Raw genomic sequence first — 24,958 nt, 5'->3', positions numbered from 1 at the left:
TTGTCATAGCAAAGTCGGAATTGACCCTTTTTTTTTTTTTTAAATAGCCTTTGTGCACAGCCAGCCTTGTACTCTTCTAGGTTAAAAAAACTGTCGTCCATAAAATGCGTTGCACAAATTCGAACATCTGGGTTGTGCTGTTCTGTTGTAAATAAATCTTAACCAATGATTCCTAATTGCATCTACTTCCGGAAGGCCAAATAAAGTGCTTTTGCTTTCTCACTGAATCACACAGCGTCTCCCTGACATGGCTGCATCAACACTACTGCGTTCCTGAAACCACGCCTTCTTTCTTTGCGTGCACATTTGGGCGGCATTATGCTAATATTTCCACATAGTGACGTAGACATGTGGGGGCGCGTTAGAACGAGCCGTTTAGCGTGGTTGACTCTGAACTTTTATAAAGAATATCTCTTTGGATTTGAGACTTTAGTCTTTGCAACTTTACAGATCTTCTTTATGCACCAAGAGCTTGTAACACTCCAAAGAGAAAGGAAAAATTGATGTCAAAAGATATTGAAGACAACAACAAGTTCCTCATTATCATTACAGAGGAGCGGAGATTTACAGTCAAAATGACATGTAGAAAGCAAAACCAGTTCTATAAAAACCCTCAGCAGTATTCACTCTGCAGAGTGCCAGCTAGGCCTGTCGCGATAATTAAATAACCGTCTATTCGTGATTATTTGATCTAACCGCGTTTGTTTCAGACAACCGCGATTATTGTGCTTTTTATATGGCACAAGGGGGAGTCATACACCAAAAGAAACAGAAGAGCACCAGTTTGATTTTCATGCACTGTATAGTCTATATCATCTGAAGCCATTACAAATCTTAATGTGAGGGACAGAATTATATTTACATTGTTAAATTTAAGTTTACAGAAATTGATCTTCCTTCTGCTGCAGCTGTCAGTCATTCTCCGCTCAGCATTCAAACAGCACGTCACGTTCAGTTATGATATATTCCCATTATAATACTTGATGTGTAGGTAAAGGTCTGGGGATTCGCATAAAATGACATCTTGCTGGAGTTCATTGCTCTCTCATTTCTATTCTCTTTGTTTGTACCGTGTGGAATGCAGTGCGCTGTGACTTATGCTGCTTCAATTTCATAACTTATATATTTTTATTCAAATGTAGTTTTTCTCTGTAATGAGGAAGTGAGTATTTAGTGGATTATGTTTAACAAAGGGTTAAAAAAGAGTGACCATTAGTTCCGCAAACACAGTATTGATATTCTGTAGTGGTGTAGAAAAAAAAAATAGCGCTGGTGTTGGATCGGTATTGGCCGATTCTTAGAATTTGTAATACTATGTAATCTTACACTGCAAAATAATAACTCAAAAAAGATTAAAAGATAACATCATAATTATTTACTGAACCCTTAAATTAATCACAATTATATAACGAAAGCCATAAAAAACAGACAATTAATCATGATAATTGGCATAAACGCCAAAGCCCTAAAACAGACAATCACAATAACCGTGACTATTTTTAGACAATTATTCGTCAGCCAAATTTCATAATCGTGACAGCCCTACTGCCAGCAGTATATTAGAATGTGGCATGAAGAACAGATAAATATGACTGTCATATTTATTGCTGTTGTGCATACTGTAAGTTACAGCTTCTACATTCAACTGCCAGATGGTTCTTACAGAGGATGAAGAGCTGGAACTCCTTTTGAACAGAGGCGGACAGTAACTAAGTCAATTTACTTGAGTATTGTACTCAAGTACACTTTTTGAGTATCGGTACTTTACTTGAGTATTATTTTTTCTGGGAACTTATGACTTTAACTTCACTACATTTGAAAGACAAATGTTGTACTTTTCACTCCACTACATTTCTATCAAGATCCTCGAAGTAGAAAGTCGTTACTATGTAGCAGCTTTGAAAGTCAGTGGGTGATTTTTTTTCTTCTCTAAAACGTGACTTTCTTTTTTTCAGACAGTTTATCAGTAATCACTCTTGTAAGACTACATTAAATGATTTCCCAGCATTTTTTGAACACCGACCAGCTGCAAATGTGATATTTATTTACAACAATTCAATAAGAACTTTTACTTGTAATGGAGTAATATTTGACCAGCGGTATCTGTACTTTCACTCAAGTAATGGAGTTGAGTATTTTGTCCGCCTCTGCTTTTGAAGGCTGCAATTTATTAATAAAAGTGCATTCTAATGAGTTTCCAGGAATCCAAGACAAACTGGATTCCTGGAAATGAAATTACATAAATAAAGTTTTCAAGGTAAAAGACATTAATCTAACCACCTATTTTTACATGATGTAAATAAAGCCTTGGTTGATAAAGGTTCTCCTTTCAATAAACATAAATAACTTAATGTGTGGAAAGAACAAGTCAAATGATATATAATGTAACACTATAAAATTACTCACATGGGAAAAAAAAGGAAAACTATTTTAAGTCATTTGCATTTTATAACAAATTTTAAAAAGTGTACTCGTTTTTTTTTTTTGTTTTGTTTTTTACTGTGTGGCTGTTTTTGTTGCGGTCATACTGACTCCTATAGGTCTGGATGCATGAAGTTTGAATACTAAATACTGTTGGTTTACAACACTTACACTTTTAAAGCACCTTGGCTGGAAGTGATATGCAGTAAAACATTGTTATTATAATTACTGGCAACTTGGTCAATTGCATGGCTGTTCACGTGACGTCAACATGGCAGCACAAATTAAAGGGGTCATATGATGCGATTTCAAGTTTTCCTTTCTCTTTGGAGTGTTACAAGCTGATTGTGCATAGATAAGATCCCTGAAGTTGCAAAGACTAAAGTCTCAAAACCAAAGAGATATACTTTATCAAAGTTAAGACTCTGCCACACCCCCCTAAAACGGCTCGTTCTAACACGCCCCCACATATCTACCTCACTATGTGGAAATATTTGCATAATGCACCCAAATGTGCACGCAAAGAAAGAAGGCATGGTTTCAGTAACCGCAGTTAGTGTTGAAGCAGCCATGTCAGGGAGACGCTGTGTGTTTCTAGGCGAAAGCAAAAGCACTTTATTTGGCCATCCGAAAGTAGATGCATTTAGGAATCTTTAAGATCACTTACAACAGAACAGCAATGCATTTTATGGACGACCGTTTCGTGAACCTAGGAGAGGAGGTAATTCTGACTTTGCTATGACAATCTGGCGCTTCTGAATCAGCTACTGTTTTGTTACTAGTTTAAGTATTTGCTATTGACTGTTCAAATGCAGAGTTTTGCGCATTGTGTGTGTATGTGTGTGTGTGTGAGAGAGAGAGCGAGAGAGAGACAGGGTCACATCACAGTAGAGTCAGCTGTCTTAACCGTGGCTTGTGTACTGCAAACACATACCAGCTTCATCACTGTGTCTGTCACGCGACTCTGTTCCCCTTTCGGGCTTGAACTGATGGTAAAACTAATGACATTATTTACTGTCTTTACATTTATTTTGAAAGCTGAAGCTCGCGATTATGGTAAGGGGCGTTACATTTCCGACGAGTGCTTGCGGTGTTCGGCCAATCACAATGCACTGGGTCAGCTGGCCAATCAGAGCAGACTGCGCTTGTTGGAAGGAGGGACTTTGTAGAAAACGAAGCGTTTGAGAGAGGCGGGGCATAGAGGACCTACAATAATGTACAGTATTTGAAAAATAATGTGTTTTTTTAACATTAAAGCATGTCAACATATTCTGTTACACCAAATACACAAAATAATGATCTTTAAAAAGGCATCATATCACCCCTTTAAGTGGCGACCCACTCCATGTAGAATAAAACAGCTTTTGTGGAAGCCTTGATATATCTAGAATATTCACCACATGTGTATTTACATAATTTTAATGCTATTAATTTACTTATGAGTCCACATTTGTAGTTAACATAATAATTCACTGAGCACGGTTTTGATGTGACCAGCGAGACCTGGTATTGCGCAATACATACGCAGAGCGGGTCCTGGATCGAATGTTACTACAGCAACGTTACAAGTTTTTGTGACAATCGTAACTTTTGTTCACACCGTTACGGTCTACAAAATGTTGCCAGTGATTTTTAAAACCCCCGCAGAAAACTACAGAACCACAACAGCTCGTGTGATCCACAACCCGAGTGCTGGAATGCACGGCGTAAAAGCGTTAAGAACCCGATTATATTAACGAAGCGATCAAAATAATGACATTTCAAAAGCCACGATGACTTTGACAGCTGTCTGTCTGATCAGTGATCAATAAAACCCAGCGCAGTTCCCGCATTTCGGTCACAGTGCCTGAAAGAAACGACAAACGGGTGTCAAAGAGTCGCAAAAGTATAAACATGAGGACATCGTAAACGCGCGAGCCGTTTTTGACACGCGCTACATTTAATCAAACCGCAAATAATCGCGATTAATAACACAATCAAATTGCAAATGGAGGGAAAAATCTTCATCGGTGCCTAGACATTCTTGTTGGTTGGTGAGCTACATGGACGCCATGTTGATGTCCCTCCCTCGCTTCTAGACAAAACCAACCAGTTGGGAGTGGATTTTTTGTTCCTCTTTGCTGCGAATGTCATGAAATCGACCCGGTTTATGCGCTTACTTACCGCTGCCCGACAGCTGATCAAACGCCTCGCCGTTCAGTCTCACTTTAGGATGTAACGCAGCGCTGGTTACATTTGTGTTTCCGGAGTTAAATGTCAGAATTGCTAACCCTATGAAAAAGTGTAAGATAATAATCAGTCACCTTGACTGATGACGTTAATACGCATGCGCAGGCAAACGCTCAAGCGCGTCACACACGATCCGCCTACTCTTGCATAATTGACACCCTCTCATTAGCATGTTGCGCAGAGGAAAAAAAAAGTGGAACTACATTCAGAAATAAATGAGTGATCAAAGGAAAACATTTAGGATGAGTTTAGCATTTCCTTAAACATTTTCCATTTGCCCACCAATTTATTTTATTTATTTGCCTACTTTCATCCCGTTTAATTATTTATTTATGAATTTAAACAAGAATACGTGTATTTATGCACACATTTATTTATTTATTTGTGTATTTATTTATTTATTGTTTTTGCAGGTTTCGTCCTCCATAATATGCAGGGACAGGTGATCAAATATTATAGTGGATTATGAGTATTATGAGTGGTTTTCATTTTCAATTCAGTTAATTGGTTTGCAACCCTATTACTAAAATTTGAAATATGTCTGGGTTATTATCATAACTAAAACTAAAAACATTAAAAACTTGAGCGTATTTTATTTGAGCATTTTATTTTTCATTTTCGTTAAAGTAGGCTACTGAAATAAATAGAACTAAATCAACTAAAACTAATAAATGCAAATGAATAAAAACTATATAGACTTAAAAAAAACAAACTAATAAAAACGACAAAAACAAAACGAATAAAACTTTAAAATGAAGTTAAATTAAAATGAACACAAAAATTGTAAAAGTAAAAAGCAAAATAAAAGGTTACAAGTAACAAGGTTGCAAATTTAACCTGCAGTAATTAAGGACTGGCTTTGGACCAAATATTGTTTGTCATAGTTGATAAACATATATTTCCTATAAATGAAAGAAAAATTATTTTGCGTAATAATTTTTTCCCACTCTAACATTTTAGGTAACTTTGTTGAGCAAGGTTGAGTTTAACAAATGCAGTAGACCAGGGGTCAGCAACCTATGGCACGGGTGCCAACATTAGCCGATTACCGACGTACATTTTGACTGAGGTAATCATTCCTCATAGTCACACAGCCTGTTTGGATCTATAAATACTATTAAAGTGTGAGCATTAACCTGCGCTAGTCTACAGATGCGCGTGGCTAGCAGCGCTCCCCTTACCAAAAAGTAGTATACTTCAAGTTTATTTTATTAAGCAAGTATATTTAAATGTCATTTTAAGTATATTTCTGAGAAGTACATAAAGCCCATTTCTGAGAAGTACATAAAAAGTAGACAAAGTATACTTTCCTATTTTTTAGTTTAAAAGAAGTATACTAATAGCACACTTGAATAAACTTCTTTTTCGTAAGGGTCGTCAATGTCAAAATAATTTAGATGGCCAATCAAATCAAAGTAGGGTTTAGCAAAAGGCAAATCATTTAATATTAGTCAACTGTTTTATGGTAGAAATGTTAAATGACCGACAGCTGTATCCAGTGATGCAAACTATTCGACTTTTTTTCCCTCAAATATGCAAATATGACCATTTTGAAATAGAGAGATGAAAGTTTCTTTATTTATTGATTATTGAAAAACGATCACGATCAAAATAGTTTTCACAGTGAAGTGTATGTGTAGCCTATGCATACATGTGCCTTAATAGATTTATTTCCTTACTCTCTTATATATGAAATGTTGTATGAGTTGTTATGGGCAATAATAAGTAATGCTACTAAAATCATCTCTATAATTGCATTGTTTTTACAGGTCCCAAAAACATATTATAAGACCTGTCATTTCTTTGGATTGGAGTGAATGGGATAAACAGATTTTCCCAAAATAATTCTTGTTGAATCTCCAGCAGATGGTGCTAAATTAACACACATAGGCTGACACCAACATGTCTGCAACCTATAAACAAAGATGAATATACTGTACATAACAAATACTGTTTCTTTACGTCATCACCTTTTCCAAGTTGTTAGTGAAAGTATAACTGTGTTATTTTTCTCTTTGAGGTTTTACTGACAATGTACACTAATAATGCATTGCCCAACATGAACAATTCTGGTATTTACAAAGGTATGTCATAACAGGATGACAAGATGTCTTGGGCAGTGATGGCATAGTCTGAACTTAAATTAGCCATGTAAAAGTCCCTGCTGCTGTGTCAAAGATCTGAACTCATATTCATAGGTAATTTAATAGAAATGGAAAGTATTCAGCTGTTTTACCATTATGAGGCCTGAAATGCTGGGAACCCAAATATTCACAGTTCTCTGTAAAGGTTTGCATGGCCCAATTTATTTGGATCTTTATGTGCTTACATTCCCCCCTCTTTAATATCACAACAAAGTAATGAATAGTCTAAACACATCTCAACGTTAGACAAAATGTTTGTCATTATTTCTGTTACTCTGGCAGAGTCTGCGTAATAGGTCCTTTTTTTAAAGAAAGAATTTGCCAGGAATGAGAACACTAAGAAGACACTTAATAATTATGATCCATATATCACTACAGTTGTATTTTCTTAAGCAAAGACCTTTTTTTTTTTATTGTTGATGCTTATGTAAAGCTTAAAGAAATAGTTCAACCAAAAATGAAAATTTGCTAAAAAAAAAAAATGTACTCACCCTAAAGCCATCCAAGATGTAGATTAGTTTGTTTTTTCATTGAAACTGATTTGAAAAAATGTAGCATTACATCACTTGCATCCAATGGATCCTCAGCAGTGAATGGGTGCCGTCAGAATGAGAGTCCAAACAAGTGATAAGAACATCACAATAATCCACAAGTAGTCCACAAGACTCCAGGCCATCAATTAATGTCTTGAAAAGCTGCATGTTTGTAAGAAAGTAATCAAAGTCATTTTAAATTTAAACTGCCACTTCTGGCCAAAATACCAGTCCATAATCAATAATAACACACAAAAATGTTTTGGACTGTTTTCACTTAGAAACGATCTGAAATGGTCTTAGAAACTTGATCTGTGCATATTTCTTTCCTGATTCAGAAAGCAGTATTATAGGCGCACAGCTTTTCACTTCACAAGATTATAATTGATGGCCTGGAGTCGTGTGGATTATTGTGATGTTTTTATCAGCTGTTTGGACTCTCATTCTGACGGCACCCATTCACTGCAGAGGATTCAGTGGTGAGCAAGTGATGTAATGCTAAATTTCTCCAAATCAGTTCTGATGAAGAAACAAACTCATCTATAACATGGATGGCCTGATGGTGAGTTTTCAGCAAAATTTCATTTTTGGATAAACTATTCCTTTAAGCTTAATGCATAAGTTACCTGCAGCCAGACATCTTTATGTTTTAACATGAATAGTTCTGTAATATTGTAGCAGCAGTGTTGATCTTTGTTGCAATGCAGATTGTTTCATACGTTGTAATGGACTATTTTTCTCTCAGCAAAAGTTTTAGAACAGAATATTCATGAATTTTGTTTTTCCTTTTTTCCCACAACCTATGAAATATCCCAGAGTGAGACTAGCAGTGAAATATCATGTTTCAGATTCCTGTCTGAGCAGAATCTCTTCATAATGACGTCCTGGATCAGTTCACTATCTGTGGGAACTATCAGTGCAGCTCTTAATCTAGACTCTATTCAGTGCACTCTCTGTTCATTTTTCCTTCTCAGACTTTTTGGGAAATGATACACCATTGAATCTCCATAGAAGGAGAAATCCTGTCTGGGTTTTCAGAATCTCTTCATAATGACGTCCTGGATCAGTCCACTATCTGTGGGAACTATCAGTGCAGCTCTTAATCTAGACTCTATTCAGTGCACTCTGTTCATTTTTCCTTCTCAGACTTTTTGGGAAATGATACACCATTGAATCTCCATAGAAGGAGAAATCCTGTCTGGGTTTTAATATGCGCATCTGACGCAAGGTGCATTTTTGGGAACGTAAAAGAATACACCAGAATAAAAAGCCATAAATGATGACCAACTACATGTCAGTATTTTCCTTTGTGAAATGTTCCAGTGCAGATGGTCTGGATTTGAGAGAGTAATGTCTTCTGTTCATCTTTCCACACTGTCTATGATCATCCGGCTTGATTAAAAATAAAACTTGCTACTCATATTTTATGAAAATGCATTAATTCAGACATCCTGTGTAGTCTGACAGACCTCAAAATACGCAGATTCAATTGTGTTCTCATCTGTCTGGCAATGTCTGGTTTGCATTTGAATAAAATGCGTTCTCAAACATCACATTTGGGATGGTTTCATCCAAAGCTCATTATATGGTAGGATGACTTATCATGTGACACATTAGCCCTAGGTGTCACGAATTCGGTCCATGGACTTCCGTTTATTCACCACCAGAGGTCACCCTTTCCATTACATTGACTCTCGCACAACACAAACTGTTGCATAGCACCCCGGACTACATATCCCATCATTCTTTGCACGATTTGCACACTGCACTGATTGCACTCATTGCACACAGCTGTTTCTAATCACCTCACTCACTATATAACACCCACTCTAACCACCTTTCTCTGCTGAGTATTGTTTAGCCCGTACCCCATTCCGAGTCCCATTCCGAGTCTCTGAGTTTTCCTTGTTTTGCCTTGCCTTGCCTGTTTTCGCGGTTTCTGATCTTTGCCTGTTTTCCTGGATTTTTCCCTCTCGTCTCACCCCTGTGATTCTGTCTGCCGATCGGTGACCTACGCTAGCCCTGGGACTATTCTTGTGTTTTGCCCGCCATATACCTGTTTGCCATTGTTTGACCCTGCCTGTTTACCACGTCTCTTTAATAAAGCCTGCAGATGGATCCACACGTCTCACGTCTCGTCAGCCCTGTTACACTAGGACAACCAGAAGAGGTCACTGTCATGTCAAAGCCCAGCCAGTTATCTCCAGAATAACTACAAAGTCACTAATAAGCAAATTCTCACACTGTATTGCATTAATTTTTGAACATTATCCTCAAATACACTCTTGAAAATAAAGGTTCTTTATTGTCATAAGGTTCCACGAAGAACCTTTAACAGTCCATGGACATTTTACATTCATAATGAAAAAATGTTCTTTATATTTTTAAAATGTTCTTCACACTAAGAAAAAGATGGTTCTTTTAAGAACTGTTAGTGTTCAATGAAGGGTTCTTTAGGGAACCAAAAATGGTTCTCCTATGGCATCGCTGTGAAAACCCCCTTTGGAAGCTTTATTTTAAAGAGCATTTAAGAGTATACATGAGCTGTACTTTATAATAATAACACTCGAGACAGATCTTTTTCATATATTACCATGTTTCTGTTTGATACACTCTTCTCCCATCAGCTCAAAGAGTGGAAAACAGTCAAAGAGACAATGGCTGCTCTCTGATTTACATATTTCCACATCTGTCTCCAAACTCCACCACATGATGTTCATAGAGTCACATTACCTGACCAAGAATAAATACAATGCTTATGAATGAGGTGATTTCCTGGAACTGCACTTCAGTGCTGAGAAAGTTACGATTTATTAAGCTGCTGTTTAGCTCAACTGACCCGTTACACACACTGGCGGTATCTTGGGTGTCATTTATTGGGCAGATCTTTCAAATACAGATATAGCTGTTCCAAGTAATTCAGGTCCAAATGAATGATCCATCAGTGTTCAATTCATACACTGTAAAATGAGTTTTCAAGTAATAATACAAAAATTATTGGAGAATGTTTTACAAGAAAATGCAATTTCAGTTTTTCTACAGTACTTCAAAGTTTCACATTTAATTTAGTGTACTTGCTGCTGCTTTGTAATTTGCCAAAGTAATTACAAAGAAAATAAATAATTGCCAAAGCCAATCCTACACCAATTTTTTCAGTGTACTGTAGTTTAAAAAGTGAAATAGCAAAACCTGACAAGCACAAAAATACATAAAAAAAGGAATATGTCTCCTCTACCTTTACACACATAAATGTTTTTGTTGGTCAGTCACTCTTTCAAGTTTATCACATCTATGAACTACATAACTTGTGGTTTGACATTTATATGAAAGCAAAAATATTCACAGGTTCACCCACAAGACTTCATCTTTAAGAAGGGAGAAGTTAGCTTATTTTCTCAAGTTAATGCTGAACTAATCAGCAAATCACTTGATGCACAATAGTTTGGAGTCCAAACTAATAAATATACATCCCTACAACTTATTTTATTTTATTCTATTCCTATTCCATCTATAGCATACCTGTACATACAATTTATTCTTTTTTTGTGGTTTATATTTATGCGTATTTTTATTATGCGTTATGTGTATTTTATTCACATCTCATTTTTATTATCTGTGTGTTGTTGTTGTCTCCGTGTACTGGAAGCTTGTGACACTATAACAAATTCCTTGTATGTGCAAACATACTTGGCAATAAAGCTCTTTCTGATTCTGATATTTTAGAATCCAAATAAGACTTCACGCGTATTTTCACACTCATTTTCATGCTTGTTAACTGATTGCTCTTCTCTCCAGATGAACTGTGCTTTTTCACAGCCACCCAACCAAACAAGTAAAAGATATCAAAACGTTTGTGTAAGAGTGATTTTGTATGTTGCTTTTAAATGAGAATATTTGAATGAATTCTGTCCTTGTGCCAGCACACGTTATTTTTCATAGAAGTCAAGTTGAGGCAAGTCATCACGTGTTTTGGTATAAATTCATTAAATACAATAAGTATTTGGCCAAAAAAAAAAAAGTTTTCAATATTTTTGTACATTGTGCTGTTTCATGATTTATTTTATTCACGATTGTTTTACTGTTTAAATGTTGCTGAAAAGCCATTATAGGCTGTTTAAAGGCAGGTTCGATTGGGACTACCTAAATAGGGGCATGTTGTCTAAAGGTCTTTTGACAACATGTTTTGTCCTGGGCTGTGGAAATGTTCAATCGCTTTTGTGTAGCCAATGATTTTTAGAGTATGTGTCTATACAGAGACCGACTTTCAAACTAAATCTACTCTTGAGAAATATTTACTGGAGTAAAAAGTGTGGCAACCAGCCATATTTAGCCCATAATCATCAAAATCACCCCAATTTGAGTGACCCCAAATCAGATAAACACTCAAAGTGTTTGAAATGAATGCCAGTTAAACATCTGTCCAAGTGCTGGCAGTGTAAGATGTGTGCATAAGGCTCATCTGATGAACTAAAGGAGGAGGAACAGAATCAACAGCCTCCCCTCAGCGAGAGCTCGCGCTCAGCCCTCCTGCACACCGCACATGGATTTCGCGGCTCAGAAGTGTTTTCACCGGACATCTCGGCGCAAATGGCTTGTTTTCTTCTGACTTGAAGGATGACTTCTCGCTCTTGATGCTGAGGACTGCTCGGAACTTACGCTAAAGACAGATATTATTTATGAAACCAGCAAGAAATGAAGATGAACCTCGTGAACAACTGTTTGGCTTTTCTCTTAGTTTGGCAGGCGCACGCGGTAAGTAACGACCCTACCTGCGCCGGTACTTTTGAGTTACTCAGCCTCAGGTGTGCGGTTTCAACTGTCAATAGGGGCGATGTGTTGTCATAAGGGCCGTGTTACAGTAAATATGACATTTGAGTGAAAAGTCCAAACACAACAAATGCGGGGTTTCTCTGTTATTGGTTTTGTACATTGGTATCAAACCTAGTTCAAAACGTTTAACCATTACAGTGTCTTTGAATGGTGTCCTCCAAACTATATTGTAGCCATAGCTGTTAGGTAAATAAGTTAGCACACTAAAACCATGCTAGCATGTTTCAGGGATCAACTGTATAATGAATGTAGATTTAAACTAAGGGGTTGAACTCTGTTTTCAGTGTTTTTCACAAAGGTCACGTCAAGTTGTCATGTATTTATGTTATAGCCTATTTATAGTTTTGTTCAATTTATGAATTACACAAATATAAGTTACATTTCAAATGCATTTTATGTAATTGAAAAACTTCATTTAGCAGTTTACTGCTATAAAAATCATGAAAGTCAGCTTATATCAGCTTACAGTTGCCAAGCTGGTTTTGGAATATGATAGCTGGTTCATTATTGGTATAAAGTGCACTGATAAAAATGATTTTGTGGTGAAGTAAATACTACATAAAAACAAATGTAATTTCTACATCAAATAATTTAGTTCAGGCAATAATTAAAAAAAATTAAGTAAATTCTATATTACTACTCAATTTAAGCTTGTAGAAATTAAAGTTTGAAATTATTAGCATATTTTACTTGGAATTGTTTGTTATGTTTACAAGGATTCTTTAAGTAAATATCAAAGTTATGATCCCGTTTTTCCCATCATGCACTGGGGCATGAATAATTAAAAAGGTTAACATTTTCACTGTTTTCGAGTTGTATTTACAGTTTTATGGTTGATTTTGTCGTTAGGTTTAGTAACTGTTTTGTGATATCTGGAGTTAATTTTCTACTCAAAATGACCCATTTATACTCACATTTATACTCAAACACTGTCCACTGATTGTTACCGTCGTCATTGTGTATAGTGTACCAAGTATTGAGGTCTCTGTGTTCATTTGGGTGATAATTATATTGAGTGGACATATTATCTTCAAAGGATATCAAACTTACATGTTTGCAAGTGAACCGCATGCTTTAATAGCATGGTTGTTTTCCAGAGTAAATTTTATAAACTGTAACTGAGGGAAATGTACTTGAGTACTGCATATTTAACAAAACAATTAAGTAGAAATGACTCATTAAACTCTAACTGGCCATGTTAAATTTATTTATTTCCTTTGCTAATTTTACCTAACTTAGTCAAGTAGATTTTACTTAATTCAATACTTAAATTTTACTTAAAATGTGTGTGCAAAAACTTGCAAAATAGAAATTAATTAATCTACTTATTGTTTTTTTCAGTGTGGTTTGCCAGGTTGATCTTAGCCCTGCTAGACTACCAGCTGATCTATCATTGAAATCTTGACCAGCGTGGTCTAACTAGAAATGGTCAAAACCAGTGACTATCAGAAGAATAGCACATAGGCTAACTTTTAAATTTTTTTGCGAATCATTTTGTGCTTTGTAATTGCTTTACTTTTTAAAAAGCATAAAATTGGCTGTTTAATGTCGGGATAAGTTGTGACAACATACCCCATTACGACATCCCCAGTTATCGGGGCATGTTGTCACAGAAGGTCAACATGCGTTCAGTGAACTATATCTTTTTTTTTTCCTGGGCACTAGCGAAATATTTCATAATTTTTTTGCAGCAAAGACTTTAAGGTATGTGTCTACAAATTATAAACTTTTTTTTTCTGAGAAATATTCACTTAAGTAAAAAGTGTGACAGCAAGCCACAGACTCTATGCAAAAAATATCTGAATTTTATGTGCAATCTAAGGTAATCACAAATTAATTAATTTTTTTTATCCATTAGGGTTAAAAGTGTGAAATTTCTGTTCTGATTATATTTGGTTTATTGATCTTCGCTTTGCAACAACCTCTCTGCTTTGAGAGGTTCTCAAAGTTCAAAACTCTCAGTTCTGCCTGCGTACTGTTACACAGTTTCAAATTAAATTACAATTTAAATGAGTCTCTCAAATATATTAAAAAGAGACATAACACAATGTTTTAAAGGAGCGGTCAGAACTGGGTCAGGGCTATTCTAGACAAGGTCTCTGTGGTGATTCAGGTGTTTCGCCCAAAGGGCTCTCACAAAAAGACTCATCAGGGCACGAGCTACTCAATTTCTTGCTGTGGAGTTTAAAACTGGTGGCTTGCAGACAAATAAAAGCCTATATGCTTTTTTGCCCAGCTAAAATGTTTATTTTTTTTCCTTAAATATTTTAAAATGCATGCAAAAATGATTTAAAAGTACTTTCAACATTGGTCTCCTAATGGACTTTTACAGCTATAAAACCTATAAACGGTCTCATAAAGTTTAAACTTTGTATGTACGGCACAAAATGGCTGTTAGATATACTAACAAGCAAATAAATGCTTAAAACAAGTGAAAAATACCTAATATTTAAGAAATGTTCTCTGAAAACAAGTCGTATTATCTCATGCAATTTTACTTCTAAGGTTAATTTATGTTGTTTTAAGGCTGTTTAGATTTTTTTTTTCTGAAAAAGATTTAAAAAAAAAAAAAGGACTTTTTGCAGGTTAAATACCAAGGTCAAAGATAAATAGGTTAGATGCATGAAAATTGATGCACCATAACTAAATTATATAAGATATGGTTTACAAGCCATTGCTGTTAATCTCGTTTTAAATAAGCCAAAGCTTATCTATTCAAAAGTCCATTAATCAGTTACTTCTCTTTTAGATAATCGAGCATCTCTTTATGACCTTAATTAAAGTGCAACACTCTGTGTCCATATGGCTGCATCCCCAGAGGCACAGATACGCCATGTAACACACAAACTCAATGTTAGAATGCTGGAGAATTTTTCAAATGTAATGTATATCTGTGTAGTTTGTCTTCTACAGGGATTATGCTACAAAAGGACTGTCCTTGATATGTTTTCCACTCTACAGTCTTTGTCTTGGATTAGTATTGAGAATGCACTCAAACGTAATTGTTTTGTGTGCAGCAATTCTCATATTTATATAAAATAAAATGTTCTTGTTGTAATACTTTTTTTCATTTACAGTGATTTCTAAAGCTCATGGAATTTCTGCTCCCAAAAATCCTCAAAACTAGGGTTACGTCCCTAAAACTAGGCTTTCAATCCATGGATCAAGAGGTATCATCAGATACTGAAGACATATTACACAGAGATCCCATCAAAGCTCTGAGAGGAAGTTATGTGTGGTTGTGCTCTATTAAAATTCAATCCATTCAATCCCTGACCAATTTCATACGGCAACATTTAATGCCATTTTTTATTTCGCTACTCCTTGTCCTCCTGGGGTTTGATGGTATCGTATTTCTGTGACAGGCTTTTGTGGATCTGAAAAATGCAATGTTTTAGTGGCAGAAAGAACAGTTTTTTTCTTTTCCTCTAAAAAAAAAATCCCAACCTCTTATGCTGTACGAAAATGACAATAATCCAGAAGATCTTTTTCCACTCAATACTTTATTTGGGTACTCAGGAAAAAATGTTTTTATAATCTAAATAAATAAATAAAGCACAAAATGATTCATGAAACAACAAAAATGTAAAAGGTAGCCTATGTGTTATTCTTCTGATAGTAGCTTAGGTTATGAAACGACAAAAACAATAATCCAGGAGGTCTTTTTCTACTAAATACTGTGAGTAATCCCAAAAAAACAATAAAATAAATTAGGAATGTCTGCACTGTTTATGATAGTAATAACACAGCTTTTTGTGTGTTGCACAACTTTTCAAACTAAGCAACAAAATCTCAGAACGCTTTTGACCTTGAAATGCATTTCTTATTCTCATTGGGAAAGTGTTTAATTACTTTTAAAGCGATGCTTTATGCTCTTGTGAGAGAAATGGAAAGTTGGCTTGCAAACTGTTGCACAGTTGCACAGCACAGTTGCAACAGTTGCACAACTGCTTTTCACCGTAAACACAAGACCACACAATCTCAGATAATCAGATGATGACATTTGCAAAGTTTCATGCTTTCCAGCTGACCCACTTCAGTTCAGTAAAGGTCCGCCAGAATCCAGATTCACCTCATGCAGCTTAAGTCATCTTGACTGTGTCAGAAGAGAAACAGAGTAGCACAGAAACACATTGTCAAGCCACAGAAGACATAGTAAAGATGTTCGTCATCGTAGGTTTAAACTTCAACAGTCACACCACTTTTGTGTGTGGCATTTCAGAGCAAAACCATGTTTTATTCACTAACCACCCGCAATCCAGTGTAACCAGATGCTGTCTGTGCTGCGCTTCGTCATTGTTTACAGTGAAAATAAAAGATTAGCGACTACATTTAATTGTAAGTAAATTTCCCCCATAACCTTCAAATAAATTTGTAGTCCTATAGAAAAACGCATGGAAACGAGTTTGTTGGCAGTTACTCTAGTGGGGTTTAGGCATGAGCGAGCAGGAAACTGTGTCACATGCACAGCACTACAGAAGGATGCAAAAGGATATTGCAAATAAAATAGGGTGACTGAGTGACATCTTTGTTTAAAGATGAAAATGCACTGGACATGCTGCCACTCTAAATGTGACTCTAAATGTTATGGCTACTTTGGCCTCTTTCATATACTGTATAAGGTAGATGGGGCAAGTTGTCACAAGGGCTATACCTCCCCTGTGACAACTTGCCCCAGTCTCTCTTCTATGTGAAAGAGGCAAAAGTAACTATAACATTTCACTTATATTTAAGTCTTGTGGCTTATAAATGTTTCAATTTTTAAAAATGTATTTATTACACTATTTTTTGGTCAAAACAAATAGTCTCCTATTTTTGTATGTTGCCATTTGCCGTTGTGTTTATTGTTTTATGTTTCAGAACTGTTTTACTTTTTAAATATTTGCTGAAAAACCTACAATAGGCTTTTTAACAGCAGGTTCCATTGTGACAAATTCCCCCATATATTGACCCCATTAGCTTGGATATGGGATGTTGTCACAAAAGATCCTTTTATTTTTAATTTATTACTTTTTAAAGAATTTTAGACTTCATTATGCAAAGACATATTAAATTGGTCATAAGAGATAGTAAAGACTTTACATTTTAAGCAGCACAACTTTTTTCAACATTGATTATAATAAAAAAAATGTTCCTTGAGCACCAAATTGTGAAGAATCATGTGACATTGAAGACTGGAGTAATGGCTGCTGAAAATTCAGCTTTGACATCATATGAATAAATTATATTTTAAAATAAATTAAAGTAGAAAAGAGTTATTTTAAATTATAATAATATTCAACAAATATGACTATTTTTACTGTATTTTTAATCAAATAAATGCAGCCTTGGTAAGCATAAAAGACTTCTTTTAACAATGTTAAGAAAATCTTACTGACCCAAACCTTTGAACATTAGTATACAGTGGTGTGAAAAAGTGTTGGCCCCCTTCCTGATTTCTTATTTTTTTGCATGTTTGTCACACTTTAATGTTTCAGATCATCAAACAAATTTAAATATTAGTAAAAGATAACACAAGTGAACACAACATGCAGTTTTTAAATGAAGGTTTTTATTATTGTATTTATTATATACACTGTATGTGTTTTTATAGAATTTAACCTTTAAAAATAAACTCACAGTCTTGTCTATATGGTATTTAAAATGACTTTTTCACCTAAACGTTAGCCATATTTACTTGAAACAACTTTTAGAGGTCTGATAAGTGTCATTTATCTGATTTATTCATCTCATTTTGACATTTTAGCTACTTCCATCCTCGTCACTTAGTTTACTTTTAGAAAGCGTCAATCTCAGGTGGAGCTGTTTTACATGTTTATTGCACCAGATGCTCCCCTTTCAACTACAAAGCCTCTATTCGTTTTCCCAACAAATTATTTTTGAAAAATATGTCAATTCCCATGAAGCAGAAGGATGAGTCAGAAATGTGCCTGGGTGACCGGCTGCTGATGAGACTCAGTCTGCTAAACCGGGACAACAGACTATCAGTACTGATACACGTGATGCACTATCCTCACATTAAAATAAGATATACAAAAGGAGCTCATTTGGATATTTTTAGTAGTGCTGAGACGTTTGGATTCAGAGTTTTGGTAATCCATATACTGAATCCATTCTCTCTCAGTGGAAGCTGAGAAATTGGTAAAAAAAAAAACCTGGTGAGAATGTCAAATGTGTTTTCGACTTGACTGTAATTGCTCTCAGCTTGAGTTAATCTCAGCCAGCATGCATTTGCCTTGACTGTAATGATCCAGAATAATCCTGATACAATCACTCATATCATTAGTGTGTGTGGTGATCTTGCTAGCTGTGATAGGGAAGGAAGCCCTGCTCGGATGAGTACAGCTGTTCTCGTCAAAGATGTAGCTCAAGATTTTGAAAGAGATGAGCAATGACAGACTAAAAGTGTAGGCTTATGTCCTCTTCTGATCTGGGGTTGATTTGTCTGTGTGCTGCTCAAAGCCAAAGTGACTAAGAGCTTGCAAACACATACATAAGATGGTGACCTTGCATTAAAAACATTTGAGTTGAAAAATGTCAGAATCCTTTTTAAATACATGCTCTTGCTCTCTTTTGATGTCAAACAGAATGCTTGTATTTTACATTTTTAAAAATCTAAATTTTAATTTCTAACAGCCTGTATTTTCAGAATGATTCTGTCATTTCCCCCCACATTTATGAAGCAAAAATGATCCATGGCTGGACACCAACTGATGAGATCTTTAACTGATGACTTCATGTGACTCTGGATAATTCGCTTGATATTATTACAGTTCTTATAATAGAGGATTTTTAGTCCATCAGTAGAACAGGCTTTGTGGCGGCTCTTTGATCACAACAGCTTTGAGTCCAACTGTGCTGATCAGTCATTTCGAATGATCTCACCAGGAGACCGTAATAACTGAGGTAGCAGTTCAGCACTGCCTTATCCTTTAACTGATATCTCCACCATACGGTTGAGCTTAATTTGATAGGGAATAAATCTAAAAACTGAAATTGCACGTCAAAATAACACATTGTCAGTATTTTTTGAGACCCCCCAAAATTTCACAAATCACGTTTTCAGGGGAGCCCATGTCTTATTAAGGGGAGCCGAGCTCCCCCTAGCTCCCCCGTAGTTTGCACCCTGGGGTAGAGGGTAAAGAACAGAAATATAGCAAAATATATGAGAAATGCAACATTTTTATTTACCATAATTATCCAAAATCATGCGTGACCGTACGGTTGATATGTCTGTAAAGGACATCATATATATTGCCATTCATCTACATATATTATAAAGACGCTTAAATATATTTTTTTGTCTTTGTGGACCCTGAAGGTTATGAAATGTATCCAAGATACTAATACAGTTAAAGGAATGTTTATTATTGGAAAAGAACTAATAGAATTAATTCTCTGAATTTAAATCAAGATTTACCATGGACTGACAGCTCAACCGTACGATAGAGTTTTATATAAAACATACATTTTTTTTAAAAAGTGCCTGGGGCTATTTATTAGATGTCTACTAATAAAAATTTGAAGTTAAATAATTTTTTCATTTGCTCCATTTAGGGGTGAAAGTTAAAGCGCTGATTTGGGTGACAAACTTTGTGATGTTTATGTACATCCCTAAGCTGCAGGGTGCATGTCTGTGGAAATATGTATTGTTATTGAAACCAGGATATTATATAACTAGAACTAAAACTAAAACCATAAAAAAATAAAAAAATAAAAACATTAACTGAATTAAAATATGAAGTATGTTAACTTTTCGTTTAGTTGCCAAGGCAACATTGTTTATTTATTTATTTATTTTTATTTTATCTTAATGTACTAAAATAACTAAAACTAAAACTGAAATAAAATGAACCAAAAACTATATAGACATATATAAAGGAATAGTTTACCCAAAATGGCCAGTCAAGATGTAGATAAGTTTGTTTTTTCATTGGAACTGATTTGGAGAAATGTAGCATTACATCACTTCTTCACTAGGATCATCTGCAGTGAATGGGTGCCATCAGAATGAGAGTCCAAACAGCTGAGAAAATCATCACAATAATCCACAAGTAATCCACACGGTGCCAAACATTATGGGTTTGTGATGAACAAATTGATAATTTTTAACTTATCAATTTGTTTGAACTTAAAACTGTTGTTTCCGGCTAAAATACGAGTCCTCTGTCTATAATATTGCTTTCTCCAGTGAAAAAGTCGTCTTTTCTGAATCAGGAGAGAAATATGCTTAGGTCAAGCACCGTTTACAAGAACAAACAGTCTCCGTTTACAAGAACAAACAGTCTAAAACAGCTCCAGACAAATATGTTGTGGATGTTGATGTGAGAGGACAACAGAGGGGATGGAGTTTTTCACTGGAGGAAGCGTTATTATTGATTATGGACTCTTATTTTAGCCAGAAGCAACTGTTTCAAATCAAAACGCCTTTGATTTGTTTCTCACAAACACACAGCCTTTTGCTTCACAAGACATTAAAGAGTCATGTGGATTACTTGTGGATTATTGTGATGTTTTTATCAGCTGTTTGGACTCTCATTCTGACGGCACCCATTCACTGCAGAGGATCTATTGGTGAGCAAGTGATTTAATCCTACATTTCTCCAAATCTGTTCTGATGAAGAATGGCCTGAGAATTAGTAAATTTTCAGAAAATTTAAATTTTTGGGTGAACTACAGCCAAAATGAACTATAAAAATATTTAAAAAAAAATCAATGATACGAAAACCACACAGACTGAGACTTTATTTTTTGTCACTTCTTGGAAGGCAGTAGCATTGAGATCATACGGCTGCTTTTCTTTCCTTTGCCCCCTAAGGTCAGCGGGAGACATGCAAATTGTCACTTTCTGTATGAGGTGCAGATGGCTGAGAAGGAATGTTTGGGCATGCTGGCAGACGAGTTGCCTCCGCACACTAAAGGTACTGCATTAGTGCATGTGTAAGTGCACACGCACGTTATATCATCTTCTAAATCCACTTACAGTGTCTGTTTTGTACAGTATTTTGAATGGCCAGAATGTGAAACAGCATAGGCAAACTTTGAAAGATGTGTATTTGTGTCATGTTCCCCATAAACAATACAGTGAAAGAAATGTGAATGAGCTCTCGCCACATTGTTTGTCCTACATAATCAGTTAATGTCTTATTGTTTTTCTGTTGGCATGCAGCGTTTGCTCTGGCAGATGTAGAATCACATTTACTGTTGGCTGATAGTGGTTGATTTGCTTTTGGCTCCAGCTTTTAAGGTCAATGTTGAATTAGATATTTATATTGTCTGGATTGGACATGACCCACATGTAGAAGCCCATTTTCCTCTTAGAATAACTTTGTCTCACAATTGTGACTTTATTTCTTGACTTTCTTATATAAAAGTATTTATTTATTTCAAAGAGAAATCTTAAAGACCCCAAACTTTTGTATGTGTTTTTATACTTCATAAAGTTATCTAACCAAACCAAATTGATCTAAGTGAGCCTGGATGAAGTAACAGAAGATATATCACTGGAACAAAGATACTCATAGTTTTATGATGAGAGCTTTTAGATCCTACATTGAAGCTTTTAAAAACCCAGATGTTTCAGAGATGACTCAGTGTTACCGATGCCTGTGCTTCAAAGGACTTTTGAAAATTTCCTCCTGCTTTTTCCCAGCTCATATCATCGCTGGTCATTGGCCATAATCACACAGCCAGCGGTCAATAACCATAGGTGACCATCTTCTGCATTTGTTTATTTATCTGACAATTCTAATATTGAACAACTACATTTAAAAGAAGAAGCCAAACGCACTATCAGTATGCAGTCATAGACAATCTTTTCTTTATTTTTTAATGTTTGTTGTGTGTTGTTCTTTTTGCTTTGCTTCCACTTCGGAATAAAAACAGAAGTGTGGGAACGACCCTGCTATGCTTGTGTTTCCCTTTTTGACAGTTGTATGGTGTCCATCAGTGGACAGATTTTCCAATTAATGGTAATTATTTGGCATTAAATACACACAGGACTTGACTATTCAATTTGGCGAAATGAGTGACAAATCCCTCTGGAGATAACTGCAAAAAAGCAGTTTGGACCACTTAATGTATCCCACATTTCTGATGGTTCATAGAAGGGCATAGTGGACTGAGTGTGACCAATCAGAGATGATGTTTACTGTGTCTTAATGCTTGATGAGTGACATATTTTCTCTTAGTTTAGATTCCTTATATTTCCTCAGAAACGACCATGCTGTTTCAGAAGCAGCTGTTTAAAGGAATAGTTCCCAAAAATGAAAATTCTGTCATTATTTACTTGCCCTCATGACATTCCAAACCTGTATGACTTTTTCTTCTTATTTGGAACACAAAAGATCAAATTGGCTCTGACCCCAAACTTTTGAACAGTAGTGTATAATATTATAAAATATTTTATACTGGCCACTCTTATATACAGACAGAGAATGGGTGACTGGCCTCTCAAGATCCAAAAAGTGCCATAAATGTATCATAAAAGCGATCAATATGAGTCGTACATTATATTCCAAATCCAAATGTGCTATATAGTATTCCACAGAAGAAGAAAAAATCATACAGATTTGGAACAACATGATGGTGAGTAAATTATGACCGAATTCTACATTTTTAGGTCAATTATTCTATTAGTACATAAAGAACTGCATGCCCTCTTTGCTGTGATGTTTCTGAGAGTGTTTGGAGTTGTAGATGATGATGTATGGTGGTGTGATGTTTTCTATTTATGCCCAGACCTTCACAACACACTCATCTAACCATAGATGCTGGAATGTGTCCTGTACCTGTGGGCCAGTCTCATGAGATCCAGTGACTTTCCCCTTTTTTTTTTTTTTTTGGTTGAACTGTAGTACCTAGCCTATGCTAACTAAAAGGCAAATTCGAGTAATGTTTGTAGGGTTAGCTTAAAAGAGAAAACATATTCAAATACACTCAACACATAAAGCAGAAAGACTCTCAAGAACATTAGTCAATGAATGCGGATCTTATCCCAAACTAAACATTTTCCCAGGTTCCTGTCAAACACGTCAAATTTCTCACGTGCATTGCTGCAGTAATTTTTCTGAAAGTTCTGCTATTTCAGCACATTTTGAGATCCAGATGTGTTGAGCTTTTATATTGTTTTCTGTTTCTACATCCTTACAGGTTGCAGGGGGATGTGGGACAATATTTCTTGCTGGCACCATGCCGATATCGGAGAGGTGGTGGTCAATACCTGCCCAGCTGCCCTAAAAAATTTGTTCACCAGAGATGGTAAATTTTACTTTAATATTTGCAAACTGTCATTTATCCATCTTAACATGATGCTGAGAACAAAAATCGTCTGATAACGCTAAATGAAAAAATGAATGGTTGTCACACACTCAGAAGCATTTGGGGAACCACTACTTGCTCTTTTTAAGATACTTCATATATCTTATCTTACAGCAGAGATGCCCAAACCAGGGCCAGTAATGACCTTTGATTTGGCCTGCCATGCCATACAACAAGAGGAGGGGAAAATGAAAAAAAAAAAGGTTTTAATATAATGTATGTGGATATAATGCAACATTTACTTTTGGCACACAGCCCTCAATCAAGTTAGATTTTTGGCCATTTGTATTAAAATTTTGGGCACCTCTGTCTTAAAGGAACTTGAATATATATTTCCAAAACCTTTCACGTTTTTGGGTGTTAATGAAGAAATGGTTGACAGTCTTTCAAGAACTTATAGGTTCCATTTTGTAAGTTCCTTAGAGAGCTGTCCTTAATGAACAGATGCCTAGATGTTCTCCAAAGGGTTTCACAGTGTATATACAAACCTAAACTTGTTCTGCCATGGAATTAAGCGGTAAAAAACTATTTTTATGAAGTTTATGATTAGTTCTGCTCACATGTGCACAAAGCAGGTAAGTAATAAGGCCAGCTTTTTGTAAATAAATAGTGTGAACTGTGTTGATTGTGAGCATGCATATGTGAGTGTGAGTAAATTAATGAGTAAGGGAGTAAACTGAAAGCTGCATGGAGTGAGTGAATCATGTCTTTCCCCTTCTGCTCGGACATGCTCATTGACCCGTGGACCTGAGCCGATGGCACAGAACCAGCACACCCTTTCTTCCCTACAGAGAAGTTGTCTGTCAAGCTGCAGAGTGTGGCAGTACATACAGCCCTGATTCCCCAATCAGGCTATTTTCAGCCCTTGTGAGCTTTCTAACCTGCTGGCTCAGAGAGGTCATGCAGGAACACATGAACACATGGTGCTGCTGGATAACCACAGAGTTAAGGAGCCAAATTATCCCAGAACATCTGGAAACACATGCTGACTTAAGGTTTTATAGCACACTATTATCATTTCCAATCAAGCTTTCTAATGTATGGCTGAACTTTTCAGATGAATCACTGTCATCATCATCATCATCGTTTATGCTCCATTAGCTGTTACCCCAGATATTATCTGCTGTTTTTTTCTCTAAAGTAGCTCTCACAAAAGCAATGCATTGCACTTTCTCAACCCAGTGTTCGATGGAATATATTTCCAATCATTTGACAGAGGTTAATGGATTGTAAGGGGTAGAACAGATATATATATATATCACTCGTTCTCATTGTACGAGGTAGATTCAGGTGCCTCGGGGGTTGTGTGGGCAGTAAATGGTTCAGCCTCCCTCTCCTCTTCCTCAACTGAGCTCATGTATGTTACATCAGGGAGTTTCAGTTTCAATTGGGGCCCAGTTTTAGAGGAAGAAAGTGTGTGTGTGTGTTTATACAGTGTGTGTATATATATATATATATATATATATATATATGTATATATAT

At 35.8% G+C, this 24,958-nt stretch overlaps 2 protein-coding genes across 5 annotated transcripts in view; one reads left to right on the top strand and one right to left on the bottom strand.

The window, feature by feature from the left end:
• The window catches only part of LOC107663650 (zinc finger MYND domain-containing protein 11-like), a 24,805-nt gene extending 20,125 nt beyond the window's left edge, over positions 1 to 4,680 (bottom strand). For all 4 annotated transcript variants that reach the window (XM_016453888.1, XM_016453890.1, XM_016453889.1 and 1 more), the window contains exon 1: positions 4,585 to 4,680. The gene's annotated coding sequence lies outside the window, so the exon portion shown is untranslated. The remainder of the gene's footprint in view (positions 1 to 4,584) is intronic.
• A 7,137-nt stretch (positions 4,681 to 11,817) lies between these two features.
• On the top strand, positions 11,818 to 23,779 carry LOC107663647 (vasoactive intestinal polypeptide receptor 2-like). The gene is made up of 4 exons (XM_016453886.1): positions 11,818 to 12,079; positions 20,976 to 21,078; positions 23,309 to 23,416; positions 23,591 to 23,779. The coding sequence occupies exons 1-4, from the start codon at positions 12,020 to 12,022 to the stop codon at positions 23,689 to 23,691; spliced, it is 372 nt and encodes a 123-aa protein (XP_016309372.1). The 5' UTR covers positions 11,818 to 12,019; the 3' UTR covers positions 23,692 to 23,779.
• Positions 23,780 to 24,958: the final 1,179 nt, after the last annotated feature.

Source organism: Sinocyclocheilus anshuiensis, unplaced genomic scaffold (genome assembly GCF_001515605.1).
Source record: "Sinocyclocheilus anshuiensis isolate Anshui unplaced genomic scaffold, SAMN03320099.WGS_v1.1 scaffold928, whole genome shotgun sequence".
Lineage (NCBI taxonomy): Eukaryota > Metazoa > Chordata > Actinopteri > Cypriniformes > Cyprinidae > Sinocyclocheilus > Sinocyclocheilus anshuiensis.
The sequence above is the reverse complement of the archived record's forward strand: the minus strand, read 5'-3'. Positions and strand labels throughout refer to the sequence as shown.

Excerpts from the sequence above, each read along its gene's own strand:
- LOC107663647 (XM_016453886.1), top strand. The coding sequence starts at position 12,020 with ATGAAGATGAACCTCGTGAACAACTGTTTGGCTTTTCTCTTAGTTTGG. Across the intron at positions 12,080-20,975 it reads TAGTTTGGCAGGCGCACGCG|GTCAGCGGGAGACATGCAAA; the intron begins GTAAGTAACGAC and ends TTGCCCCCTAAG. Across the intron at positions 23,417-23,590 it reads AAATTTGTTCACCAGAGATG|CAGAGATGCCCAAACCAGGG; the intron begins GTAAATTTTACT and ends CTTATCTTACAG.